A 13,841-nucleotide genomic window follows, 5' to 3' on the forward strand; every position below is an offset into this window, starting at 1 on the left:
TGATTTGAAGGAGGATAAATTTCCTTCAATTTACAGAGGAATAATTTTAAAATTCAGTTATTTATTTAATTTCTAGAGTACCTTTTCTCCAAAGATTCAAAACTCAAAGAATGTTGGTGTTTAACTTCCTTATTTTTCTTTCTTTCTTTTTTTTTTTTCCTTTTTGTCTTTTTTACTGACCGGCAACGGGATCGCAACCCTCGGTGTTGCACCCGCACCACGCTCAGCCAGTTGAGCGGGAACCGGTCTCCACATGGGATCCGAACCCTCAGTGGGAGCGCCTCCGCTCTCCCAAGCGGCGCACTCTCCAGTGCGCTACCGGGCTGGCCCTAACTTCCTTATTTTTCTATTTTGTAGGTCTCTCCATGTAAAGGAGACACGGGTCACATCCATCCCACTTCCTTTTTTATTTTTCTCTGCTTAGAAAACAAGATATTTTCAGAAAGGTGAAATAAATACGGCTGGTTTCAAATTCATTATAAAATAAAGTTTGCCCATGATGAACCTCTTCCCTTTTGTGGTAGACTCTTTCCATGTGGATCTTCCTCCCCCAACTCTGGGGCCTCTTCAACCCACTGCCAGCCTCCTGCCCTTTCCTCTCCACAACATACCACTTCTCCTTTATCTAGCTTTCCCTGATCTGCTGCTCTATTCTGGTAGATTCCATATTGCCTGTTGTCACTACAACTGAAACTTCTCTTTCCACAGCTCATCATCCAAGCCCAACTTTGCTCTCTGTATTAGTCTGTTTCTGATGCTTATAACAAAATACCTGGAACTGGGTACTTGTAAGGAAATGAAATTTATTGCTTACAGTTTTGGAGGCTGGGAAGTACAAAGTCCAGGGAATACATCTGTGGAGGGTCTTGGTGGCAACAGTGACCCGGGAGGGTCTTGGTGGTGGCAACAGTGACGCAGAGGTCTCACACGGCAGAAAATGGTGGATCAGAGAGAGACTAACCTCTCATGTCCTCTTCTTTAAAGTCCTCAGAAATAAACCCTTGATCACCATTATTAATCCATTCATTATGTCATGGTCCCACAATCTACTCATCGCTACTCTCCTCAAGGCCCCACCTTTCAATTACCATAATAGGATGTGCCACTCTCAACAGTTACAGTGGAAATTAAGCTTCTGATATATGGACTTTGGGGGACACAATTCAATCAATCCACAGCATTTCCCCCCTGGCCCCGAAAGTTCATGTCCTTCTCACAGATAAATACATTCATTCCATCCCCTAAGTCTAAACTTGTTTCAACTCAAAAGTTTAAAGTCCAAAGTCCCATCTGTGGATTCAAAACAGGCTATCTACTTCCAAGATACAATAGTGGGACAAACATAGGGTACACATTCCCATTTGAAAAGGGAGAAATAGGCCAGTAGAGAGGTGTAACGGATCCCAAACAAGTCCAAAACCCAGCAGGGTGGGCATTAAATCTCAAACCTGGTAAATCATGTACCTTGACTCCATGTTCTTCCTCTGAATGCTGGTGTGTGGGTTGAGTCCCCAAGTCCTCGGGCAGCTCCACTTCAATGGCTTTCCTGATCTCAGTTGATGCTTTAGCTCTCACAGGCTGTTGTTCCACTCTGGTAGCTCCACAAGTCTGGGGTCTCCATGGCAGTCCTGCCCTCACAGCTCCACTAGGCATGACCCTGCTGGTGTTTTTCTGCTGCAATTCTGATCCCACATTTCTGCTCAGCATTGCTCTAGCAAAGGCTCTATATGGTGAATCCACCACTGTGACAGATCTCTTCCTGGGCTCCCAGGCTTTTTCATGCATCCTTTGAAAAAGGGGTGAAGGCTCTCAAGCCTCCACAGCTCTAGCATTCTGTGAGCCTGCAGACCTAACACCATGTGGACACTGCTAAGGCTTCTGACTTATATTTTCCAAAGCTTTAGGTTCAGCCACACCTGGGGCCAAAGCTTTAGGTTCAGCCACACCTGCTTTGGAATAGCCAAAGCAGCTGGGGTGCTAGGGTGGTGGTCTTTGGCAGTGAGCCCGTGGAGGGCACCTCAGGCTTATTCCCTGAGACCAATCTATCTCTCCAGGTCTTTGGGCCTGTAAAGGAAGGATTGGACCCAGAGGCTTCTGCAATGCCTTCAGGGCTTTTTTCCTCTTCTCGTGATAATCCCTCTTTCATACCAATCTTCTTAGTACCATTGCATTTTTCTCCTGAAAATGCTCTCTGCTTCTCTACCACATGGTCAGGTTGCAAATTTTCCAAATCTACATTCTGCTCCCTTTTAAATTCTGGCTTTATGTCATGCCTTTGCTGCCATGACTCAGCATAGGCTGTTGCAAGTAGCCATGTACCTTCCTTAATGCTTTACTGCTTAGAAAGTGGAAGTGCAAAGTCCAGGGAACACATCTGGTGAAGGCTTTCTTTGGTGATGACTTCAGTGAGAGCAGGATATCACATTGTGAAATGGTGGAGCACAGAGAGACTAACCTTTCATGTGCTCTTCTTTTAAAGCCTCAGAACCACACCCCTGACCACCGTTATTAATCCATTCACTACATCATGGTCCTACAATCAAATCACCTCTTCAAGGCTCCACCTTTCAATTGCCATAATAGGATTTCCCACTCTCAACAGTTACAGTGGGAATTAAGCTTCGAATATATGGACTTTGGGGGACATGATTCAATCAATCCACAGCATTCTCTTAGGAGGCAGTTTTGCCTGGTACACTCATAGTTGGTTAATAAGTATTTAAATGAGTAAATGAGTATTTGAATAAATAAACTTCTCTCTCATAATACACCATTAAGCGCCCAACCTACCTCTGCCCACCTAAAGTATATGTATATTAAGGTGGTCCTGATGAAGACAGCCTTCCTTTGTAGCATGACCTAACTAGGTGAGTTGGGAGAGACAGATGGGTATTAGAGTTATTGTACCAACCATGTGTTTCTGATGCTTTGACATCTGGGGCCTTGCTGATCCTAAAGAGACTAACTGTCCCTCCCAGGGATAGCCAATTCCTAAAGATAGTAAATAACTCATCTACTATCACATGTTTCATATGCAAATCCACCAATCCAGAGCCCATACCCCAACTACTTCCTTTGTCAGACACTCACAGCATTCTCACACTCTGAGCCACCCACCTGCCCTAGTCACCCCAGGGCCCGGTTCCAGGCAATAAGGAAGAGCCCCAATGCCCTAAAGCCTGCTAAAATTACTCAAACCAGCCAATCCTAAGCCTTCTTACCCTACCTTGCCCATTCCTTCCCATGGAAACCACAATAAAGGCTCTTACCCACATTTCCCCTGGGTCCCTCTGCCATCTCACTGACCCCTTGTGTCCCTGCTTGACATAGCATGCTCCCTCCTTGGGAACTGTGAGTAACAAATTGTCTTTTCAATGGCAACCATTTCCTGATCTGTCGGCATCACCATACCTGAATAATCATAATGCCTATATTTTAGAACAGTTATGTCATGTACTTTTCCAGTCTCAAGTGTGTGGCCTCTTCTGCTAATTCAAGAAAAGACCCTGAAAGAAGTCTCTCCTCTTCCATAAGTTCTGAAAATTGGAGAAATGGCTATTACCCTGAGAAGGCAATATAGTATGAATTTTTTAAGAAAGTATTGGTCAAACTTTACTTAATATGTATTATCACCCTGAGATCTCAAAAAATACTATGAATTATTGTATTACCTTCAATGAACTGAAGTTCAAAGTTAGGAAGCAGTTTTCCCAAGGTCACAGAGCCGCATACACAGAACAGGTGAGACTCAAACCCAAACTTTCCTGTCATTTCTTTGAGTCCTGTCCCACTTGCACTCCTTCCTTCTATCACAGTCTTCCAATATCTTTTCTAAAGTTCTATTGTATAACATCACTGCTTCCTTCATCCTTTAAAGGAAAAGTATGGAGGTCATGCCAGCAAGAGCCAAGGTATGATTCAATAATAAAAAAATAGCTGAAGTCCCATACTGGCCAGCTGCGCGCGCGCGCACACACACACACACACACACACACACTCAAAGCTGAGATGTATTTAGCTATTTCAACAATAATATAGCCTTGGGGAAGTGAATGTAGAGTCTTAGGAAGAGATTATTCAAAGGCAGAGAAGGTTCTAGAAGTTGCAGAAGTTTATAATACTTGGTATGACCTATAGTGAATAGATGAGTAACTTTAGAAATCTCTTTTTTCTGAAGAAGTTCCATTCTTATGGCATGACTCCTCAGAGTTACAAAGAACAGGATTGCCTTAAAGAAGATAGGCCAATGTATCTGGCAGTTTTTGAGAGCCACAATCTGAGAAGAAATAATTAAATTCAATACCATAAACATGTAAGTAAGCATACAAAAGAATATAAAATAAAATTGCTATTGAATGTCATCGAGCAGCAAAATATACTGTAAAGATGTTAAGAACTATACAGCCAGTATTGGCCACAGTTACAACTGGGGGATTAACACTTAAAGAAAATATAATTGAAAAATTAATCCAAGATTGAATAAAATATAGATCATGGGTTCTACTATGCTTTTGGGTCCCTTCCACTTTAAGCAAGAAAGAGGGAAAGTTGAGAAAAAGGAAAAAGAGGAAAAACAAGATGTAGATCAAATGACTTTTAAAAAGTGGTTAAGCAGTTGGATAGTGACTGTGCAGAAAAGAAGCCTGGATAAGGGGGCTTAAGAGTAACCAGCAAGGAGCTGAGGGCCCCATTTAGAGTGATATCTGGCAGCTGTGAAGAACTTCCATGGCGGACAGGTAAGAAGACACAGCTTGCATGGCCAGAGGGCCTCAGCTGGATCATGAAGAACCTCCTGACTGTAAGTGTCAAGAGCTAGGGCTTACGGGACCAAAGGGAGCCTTCTGGGGTGTACCTGTCCTAGGAGGATTTTTCAGCCTCAAGCAAGAGGCTGTTTGGGTGGCTTTGTGCAGCCGTGGGATGGACTGGGTGACCTCCTCAGAATCCTTTGCTCTTATGGTGCTGGGAGGCTCGTGGACACTGCTGCTTTCACAGTGTCACTGCCAGCAGCTGGCTCCCAGCCCAGGGACTGTGGACTTTTCCCCACGGAAAGGAACAACCGAGCCTTTCATGCCCTGTTCCTCACTTGGACCCGTCCGTAGGTACATCTGTTTTTTTCAGCTCTTCAGCACTTAGGCACTTTCCTTCTGAGCCAAGGGCCTCCTGGGAACAATGTTGCATCTGTGTGTTGACAGTAACAGCCTGTGGGCCAGAGACACTCAGCCAAACTCTCCCTCCATCCCACATGAGCTGGATTGCACAGCTCACCTGCAATAATCCACAGCTTAGTCAGCCCCAGCCTGCCCCAGTGCCAAGTGTCCCCTTCTCCTACCCATTTCCCAGACTTTTACCTAATTCGTTTCCTAGCCCCTTGGCCACATTTATACCAATCCTCATGCGGTATGGTCTCTACCTACCACCCATCCCACCCACAGAGTGAACAGTAACACATTAGTGGCTTATGGCCCAATACTAAACAGTGGGCATGAAGGGTAAGGTACACACTGTGCAGCTGGGTATTTACAAAAGGTTTGACCTGCAAAGAGATGCCAGTCTTTTCCTATAACATTATTGCCTTTTATTTGCTATGTGGGTTGTTGATTTACATGGGTAGTTGTGAATGCTAAAGAAGCATAGAGATTTTACATGGTCTGTTTCTGCTGAGTTTGGAGACTTGGAGACATCATTTAACTTCTGGCAAAAAACCAGTTTCACAAAGTTGTTTAAAACCACCCTTTTGTTGTTGGCCCTGAGTCAGAGAGGGACATGTGCTTAGGAAGGAAGGTAGAGTTTCAACCGTTAGGTGACCCCAAAAGAGCTGAAACTCCATTGTGTGTAAGTAATGTGCTGTGTACAAACTCAGTATTAAATGACACATCAGAACAATCTCTCTCCAGGAATGCCTCTCCTTCATAGGGATGTTACAGTTTTTCTCTTAAACCCTTAATCTAGTGGTATTATAGATGGGCCTGCATAGTATGAATGCTTAATAGGATACTGGGTGGAGAGAGAGATTATAGAAAATTGAAAAGAAAGGGGAAAGAGAGAGGATACTGGGTGGAGAGAGAGATTATAGAAAATTGAAAAGAAAGGGGAAAGAGAGTAAATAAGGTTTTGAGGAACAAAACAAAGCTGTGTGTGTGTGTGTGTGTGTGTGTGTGTGTACGCACACATGCACGGTAAATAAGGTTTTGAGGAACAAAACAAAGCTGTGTGTGTGTGTGTGTGTGTGTGTGTGTGTGTGTGTGTGTACGCACACATGCACATGTGGCTAGAAGACCTGGTGATCCTGTTTAGTATCTCTGAGGTTTGAGTTGTCCCGTTTTATTCAGCACAAAGTCGATACTTGGTAGTATGCAAAAGTATCAGGTAGAAATCAGAGTTCCACCTTTGGAGTCTTTTCTTCTGATTCATGATTTTCTCTCTGAAAAACATCATAACACTGATATTTAGCTTTGGAGGCCACTCTTGTTTTTGAGCTCTGAGATTAGCATATCAAGCTGTTTGATTACTCCTAGAAATTCTAAATCCATCTTCAATTTTTAATCTCACGAATTCTTTGATATGGAATTCAATTTGTTTCCCTTTGGTAACTTAAACGAGATGGTGAATATGAATATGCAAGACCTTTAGCTCTCTTGAATATGCAAGACCTTTCCAAAAATGCTTTTCGAGTTCTACCCACGTAACTATTTCATAACAAGCACTCTGACTCTGACCACCATATTCTCATACACCTTTGCTCTTAATCAAATCCGGGGAACCCAAAGAGTTCTTATTCAGCTGGAAATACATGGGACATAGGCAGAAAATTCAACTTGTTTTACCTGTAGTCTCGCACTTACCAACAACTTTCCTTTTAGGAATCCATCACAAAAGCTTTGCACATGCTCTACAGAAACTTCCTCTATGGGCAGCGTGTCCCACTCATCGTCTAGAGTCTGGTAAATTGCCAAAGCTGGCAGCTGAGACATTTTTAGTTTGAAAAATGATATTACCTTCTCATTTGCCTTTATATGACTGTCCACCAGAATAAAGAGAATCTGTAGTTGAGAAGTTTGAAAGAAAAAGGTCTAAGGTCCTGGGGGTAAAGAGACACTTTGTAATTGCTGCAGTTTACATCGATTAAATGTATAGTCTGTGCCACACAATTTAAATCTTAATTGAGTTAAAATGAATTTCTTATTATTTTGTGTCACTTTGGTATTTTATTCCTTTGGTCAGATTTATTTAATTTTAAGAACATAGAAATGGGAGAAACTTAAATGATTATCAAAGGGAGAAAGTATAACCTCATGGTTAAAAGCAGAGAACATGTTTTAAGTTCTGCCTTGGTACTTTCTAGCTGTGTAACTTTGGGCATGTTACTAGGCCTTTCTGAGACTCAGTTTTCTCATTATCAAAATGGGCTTTTGTTGGGGGAGATTAAATGACACGATGCATTTAATCTCTTTAGTACAGTTTTTGTCATATAGCAGGTACTTAATATATGTCAACTATTTTATATTTTTACGTCAAACCTTCTACCTAAAGTAGAAATCTTCTTTATAATATTCTGATCAGAGGATTATCTACACTCAGTAACTCTGAATGCTTCCAGTGTTAGGGAAGCAACCATCAGAAAGGAAACTTGTTTTATTCCCAGATGGTTCTCATCATGAGAAAGGTCTCTATTCAATGCAGCAGACTTGAGGTAATTGAGGTGATACTATTCCAGTGATATAAGAAGAACTTCACAAAGGAGGGATGGGGAAGAAATAAATATTCACCGGACATCTAGTAGGCACCAGGTACTTGGTAGGTATTTTATATGAGAAATAAGCCCTAAGGTCTAACATTCTAAGAGATTATGGCAGGGAGCAAACAAATTGTGAATAAGATGATTTTATTTTCAGTATCTTTGTGTCTCTATTTTCTCTCCACCTATCAATGCAGAAAAAAGACACAGACTTAATCACCACAGGAAGATGTGATTATATAAGCCTTTAATATTACAAAATACAACATCTTTAATTTTAAATAATGTGACTTATTATGTCTTAGTTCTTACTTTTTTTTTAATCCCTTAACCATACTCATTTTCCTTATTTATCTCTGCTTCTTGCCCCCCGCCCCCCTTCCTTTCCTTAGTGTCCTGGTGGTGTATCTCCCGTTCCTGACTTACCTTCCCCTGGAAGAGCTTAGCTGCCTTCTGATACCTGCGCATGCTCTCTTCATACTCTGGGGACGCTTTATTCATCATTAGGAGAAGATGAATCTTAATCTTGCTGTTAAACAGGCCAATCACAGTCTGGCAAATTGAAATGTGTTATTGGAGAGAGAGAGAGAGAGAGAGAGAGAGAGAGAGAGAGAGAGAGAGAGAGAGAGAGAGAGAGAGAGAGGCAGAGAGAGAGAGAGAGAGAGAGAGGCAGAGAGAGAGAGAGAGGACATTAGTGACAACTCCGTGCATAGATAGGTAGAAACATAGGAGAGAGCAGTCCGCTAGTAACAGACGGAACTAGCCTCCAAGAGAGCTCTCAGTAAGTCTCACCAACTGGTTTTCATGCAACTGTGTAGACCTTCTTTCCTACACTAAATAGGACTGAAGTGAGTAAGTAAGAAAAAGGATACAGCAGAAGCAATAGAGTGTGACTTCCAAGGCTAAGTCATAAAAGATGTGTGGATTCTGCCTTGGTCACTCTGGGGAAAGTCAGACCCAGTGTAAGACACACCAGCTCCCTACGGACAGATTCACATGACAAGGAGCTAAGGCCTCCTGCTAATAGCCAGCACCAACTTGCCAGCCAGTGTGCCATCTTGGAAGCAGATCCTCCAGCTCCAGTCAAGCCTTCAGATGACTATAGCCCTGAAGAATGACTGCAACCTCATAAGAGACCCCAGACCTGAAGCTCCTTGCCCAGCTGCTCCCAAATGGTTGATCCACAGAAAATGTGTGAGATAATCAATGTTGACTATTTTAAGCTGCTAAGTTCTGGAGTAATCTGTCATGCAACAATAGACAGCTAATACACCATGTCACCTTTTTCAATCCTCTTCATGTTGCAAGACTAGCAGGGACACTTGAAATGTGGCCTTTGACTACATATTAGTAGTGCATATTTACTGAGTGTTTATTGTGTGCAAGGCACTGTTTTCAGCTCTTTACATACAATAACTAATTTAATCCTCAAGGCCTCAGTTTTTCAACTGAGGAAATTAGGACACAGATAGATTAAGTAGCTCTCCCAAATTCATGTAAGAGGTGGACTGGGATTCACACCAGGCGGTCTGGCTCCATAGTCCATGCTCTTGACCATCAGGATGGACTGCCTCATGCACTTCTGATGGCAAACCCCATGTCAACCAATTCAAACCTAAGGTGGTTGAACCAGTCTACCTCAGGTCAGCAAGAAGGCAAGCTCTTCAGGAGACCAGCAGCATCAGCCCTTTTCACTGATGAGAGATGGTGATTCCCTGTGAAATTGTCACTGACTTAGGGCAGTGGGACAGTCACAAGCCAGAGTGAGGAGAAGAGAGAGAGGGTGAAACTACGACACTGGTTCCCTTCATTTACTTCCTTGAAATCATGCTGCAAGTCTATTTTTAATAAATGGAGGAGAAGAGAGAGAGGGTGAAACTACGACACTGGTTCCCTTCATTTACTTCCTTGAAATCGTGCTGCAAGTCTATTTTTAATAAATCCTATTTCTTTCTTCCTTACCTTCTACATACAGAAAGCATCGCTGTAACAGTAGTGTGAACACAGGAAGAGAGAGTATGGTGCATTAGCAAACCCCTGGGCAGAGTCCCAGGATGGGGGAGAGGGAACACTCTCAGCTCTGTTGACTGCAGGGGGCCAATGTGAAGGCAAGGAGGGCCCCATAGATTCTTTCCTAAGGCTTTCTCCCTGGAATTAAAACCAGATCTTGGATTTTACGTGTGGGAGATTGGATGGTAAATAATTGGTTCTTATTTCATTAGATCCTGCTACTTAAATTTAGAGAGTGCATCCATCCTCCTAGAGCAGAGATGGAGGATAATTTTGGGGAGGAGTCAAGAAATAAAAGCTGAGAGTTAAAAAGTACAGCTGTCTTAGCAGAAGGGATTGGGAACAGCAGAAGAGATTAGTTTAATTCAAACAGACACAGCCTGATTTTTCACAGTGGAGCCAAGTATTGAGTGTGTGCATTAAAAGTGCATGGCGGGCTAAGCACATAGCTGTGATGGTCTGCCCAGTTGCTATTGCCGCAAACCTCTGCACCAGAAGCAGAAGAGAAATAGCTACAGTGGAATGGACTGCTCTCCAGATGAGAAAAATAATACTTTTGGGAAATAAGAAAGTCATAAAACATTGAACTTGCTTCTCTAAAGAAATTTCTACCTCATTTCCTCTTGATGTGATTTGCCTTTACTAATAGTGTGGAACTTTTAAAAGATATGTCATTGTTCTATAAGAGGAGAGATGGACCAGGCAAAAGAACCGAGGAAGGCCAGCCCTTGCCCTACCTTAGCCAGCCTGCAGAACTCCGGGACTTCGGGGCCATAAACCCAGAAACTGTAAGATCATCTTTTCTGGTCCCACATGCACTCTTGACAGCTCCATAGACACAATAACCAGAATGACGATGGTCTGGGAGAAGAATGACTTTTTGATTATTGCTGCCAACACCCCAGGGGTGTATGTGTTTGGAACCTTAAATGGAACCATCACTCCACAGAGACAAACATGGTATGAGAGGTGGACAGGAAAGGAATTTAGTCAACAGGAAAAGGGGTGTTTTCTACTGAAGGCCACGTGGGGCAGGAGAAAAACCTCAGGATTCAGTCACACTGACTAGTCATGAAAAAAGCAGGGGCAATACACAGGCTGTCTCTGAAGTTTGAATTACTAGCCATATGGTTTTGAGGAAGTTACTTAACTTTTCTGAACTCCCATTTCCTCTCCTGTGAGATGGAGACAGAAAATATGAGCTAATGCATCATGAGTTAAATTTCCTGCCTTCAGTTATGCCTTTTCTGTTTACTTGCTATGTGACCTCGAATAATGTCTCTTGGATTTCAAATATTCTCCTCTATAAAATGGGCATAATCATATCCTCTCTTCTACCTCAAAAAAAAAAAAAAAAAAAAAAAAAAACACCATTGTGAGGATTAAATGAGAAAATGAGTGTGAAAGGGCTTTGTAAGTTCTAAAAAGTCATAACATGCAGGTCAAATACAGAGAATCAAATTAAATTAGAGAATGCACAACATTTCTGAGCTGACATAGATCATGAGAAATTAAAACTCCATCACTATGATCTATGTCAGGAAAAATAAAAAGCAAGACATATAAGATAATTCAATAAGCTGTAGAGTACTAGAAGGCCAGAAGATGATCAGGACAGGTGGACCCACACCTTTACCCAGATTGCATGCAGCACACAATACCGAGGAAGATAAACCTAAAAAGAAGAGAAGGTGGAGGCTCCAGGAGGGTATAGGCACATGGTAGTCGAAGCATGGTCTGCAGGTGGTGCCAGACCAGGAAATGTTCGTTACTGGACTACAGGAAGGTGGGTACAGAAAATAGGAATAGCTGTTTAGAAACTTTATAGGAACTTCACATTGCTGTGACATCCAAATATGTGATCGCTGGTCTCTATTTTTTTAACTGAATTTGTCTAATAATTTACTTTCATTGTACTTTACAAAAGAATTATTATGCTTTAGGGAGAAAAATGGACCTTCAGTATTGATTGAAATCTAGTTTGAGAAGCGTGGTCGGGAGCGTTGCTCGTGTCTAAATGGCCTTCACTGAGCATTGTCAGGCAGCAAAACTCAGAGGTTTTTGAAAGTCACCTTAACTTTGCACTCTGGCACTCTTTCTTATTAGTCATATAGCAGGTCATATAGCTTTTCTGATTCTGTTTCTTTCTTTGTTTAATAGTAACAAGTCCATCAATCTTAAAGGGTTGTAGTAAGGGTGGTAACATAAACAGCACACCAGGTATTTAGTTAATGACAGTTACTGTCACTTGGTCAAAGGATCAGAACTCTCAGAAGAAAAGATCTCTGCTATGAAGACAAATCCTCTCCCTGACACAGGGACTTTAAGGGTTGGAGACAGGGACATTGTTTACCACAGGGTTGTACTCTGTCACCAAGTGGAGGCTGTTGATCTCAATGAAACGACTTAATTTGATGTCATCAATGCTTTCAATGGTTTCACCTTCTAAATCCAGTTGTTCTTTATCCACCTGGGAAACACAAAAAGGATAAAATTGTCAGTGTTGTCTTTACTCATTCATTGGTAAGTGTTTCTATCTATCATGTGCCAGACACTGCGTAAAGCTCAAAAGACAGAAAAGTAAACAAGAGATGTTCCCTGCCCTCACCAGGAGGGTATAGGCACATGGTAGTCGAAGCATGGTCTGCAGGTGGTGCCAGACCAGGAAATGTTCGTTACTGGACTACAGGAAGGTGGGTACAGAAAATAGGAATAGCTGTTTAGAAACTTTATAGGAACTTCACATTGCTGTGACATCCAAATATGTGATCGCTGGTCTCTATTTTTTTAACTGAATTTGTCTAATAATTTACTTTCATTGTACTTTACAAAAGAATTATTATGCTTTAGGGAGAAAAATGGACCTTCAGTATTGATTGAAATCTAGTTTGAGAAGCGTGGTCGGGAGCGTTGCTCGTGTCTAAATGGCCTTCACTGAGCATTGTCAGGCAGCAAAACTCAGAGGTTTTTGAAAGTCACCTTAACTTTGCACTCTGGCACTCTTTCTTATTAGTCATATAGCAGGTCATATAGCTTTTCTGATTCTGTTTCTTTCTTTGTTTAATAGTAACAAGTCCATCAATCTTAAAGGGTTGTAGTAAGGGTGGTAACATAAACAGCACACCAGGTATTTAGTTAATGACAGTTACTGTCACTTGGTCAAAGGATCAGAACTCTCAGAAGAAAAGATCTCTGCTATGAAGACAAATCCTCTCCCTGACACAGGGACTTTAAGGGTTGGAGACAGGGACATTGTTTACCACAGGGTTGTACTCTGTCACCAAGTGGAGGCTGTTGATCTCAATGAAACGACTTAATTTGATGTCATCAATGCTTTCAATGGTTTCACCTTCTAAATCCAGTTGTTCTTTATCCACCTGGGAAACACAAAAAGGATAAAATTGTCAGTGTTGTCTTTACTCATTCATTGGTAAGTGTTTCTATCTATCATGTGCCAGACACTGCATAAAGCTCAAAAGACAGAAAAGTAAACAAGAGATGTTCCCTGCCCTCGAGGGACACACTGTCCTGTGGGATACAGAGAAGTGAAGAGAAACACCCCACTTTGTGTGGACGGTGTCGTCACAGGGGAATCTTAGGCCTACATGTCACCTAAGGAAGTTCAGAAAAGCTTCCAGGAAGAGGTTATTCTTGAAAAATGGGTAAGACTTGTTCAGATGAATGAGCATGGGGTGGGAGCTTTAGATAGAGAACAGTATTTGCAAAAGGCAAAAGATGTGAGGTGTCACGTTCTGGAAGCTGCAGTTATTTCACCGTGGGTATAGCAGGTGTGAAGGGAGGGTGGCAGAGGGACACAGTTCGCAGAGTGAGCAGGAGCAGCCTCTGAAGTGCCTTGAAGCCAAGGCCGTACGTTAAACTCTAACCTGAGGGCAAGGGAGCCATTCACATGGTCAGGTTTGGGTGACATTTATGTACTCTTGTAATGTAAAATAAAATGCACAGGTAGAAAATGTAAAGCTCAGTAAATTACCAACTGTAGAACCACCACCCTGGTAAAGAAACAGAATATTGTCAGAGTCCCTGAAACTTCCCATTTTCCCTTCTAATCGGGAATGAATTCTTTCTGCCAAAGGTA

At 42.1% G+C, this 13,841-nt stretch overlaps 1 protein-coding gene across 2 annotated transcripts in view; it reads right to left on the reverse strand.

Annotated features, from left to right (window-relative positions):
• Positions 1-6,286: 6,286 nt before the first annotated feature.
• ERP27 (endoplasmic reticulum protein 27) overlaps positions 6,287-13,841 on the reverse strand; it is a 20,510-nt gene continuing 12,955 nt past the window's right edge. For both annotated transcript variants that reach the window (XM_008582377.1, XM_008582378.1), the window contains 4 exons: positions 13,006-13,122; positions 8,162-8,287; positions 6,843-7,040; positions 6,287-6,421 (listed from right to left, as the gene is read on the reverse strand). In XM_008582377.1, the coding sequence (XP_008580599.1) occupies positions 6,374-6,421; positions 6,843-7,040; positions 8,162-8,287; positions 13,006-13,122 (489 nt within the window). In that variant the 3' untranslated portion in view covers positions 6,287-6,373. The remainder of the gene's footprint in view (positions 6,422-6,842; positions 7,041-8,161; positions 8,288-13,005; positions 13,123-13,841) is intronic.

The sequence above is a fragment of the Galeopterus variegatus genome, unplaced genomic scaffold (assembly GCF_000696425.1).
Source record: "Galeopterus variegatus unplaced genomic scaffold, G_variegatus-3.0.2 Scaffold2594, whole genome shotgun sequence".
NCBI lineage: Eukaryota > Metazoa > Chordata > Mammalia > Dermoptera > Cynocephalidae > Galeopterus > Galeopterus variegatus.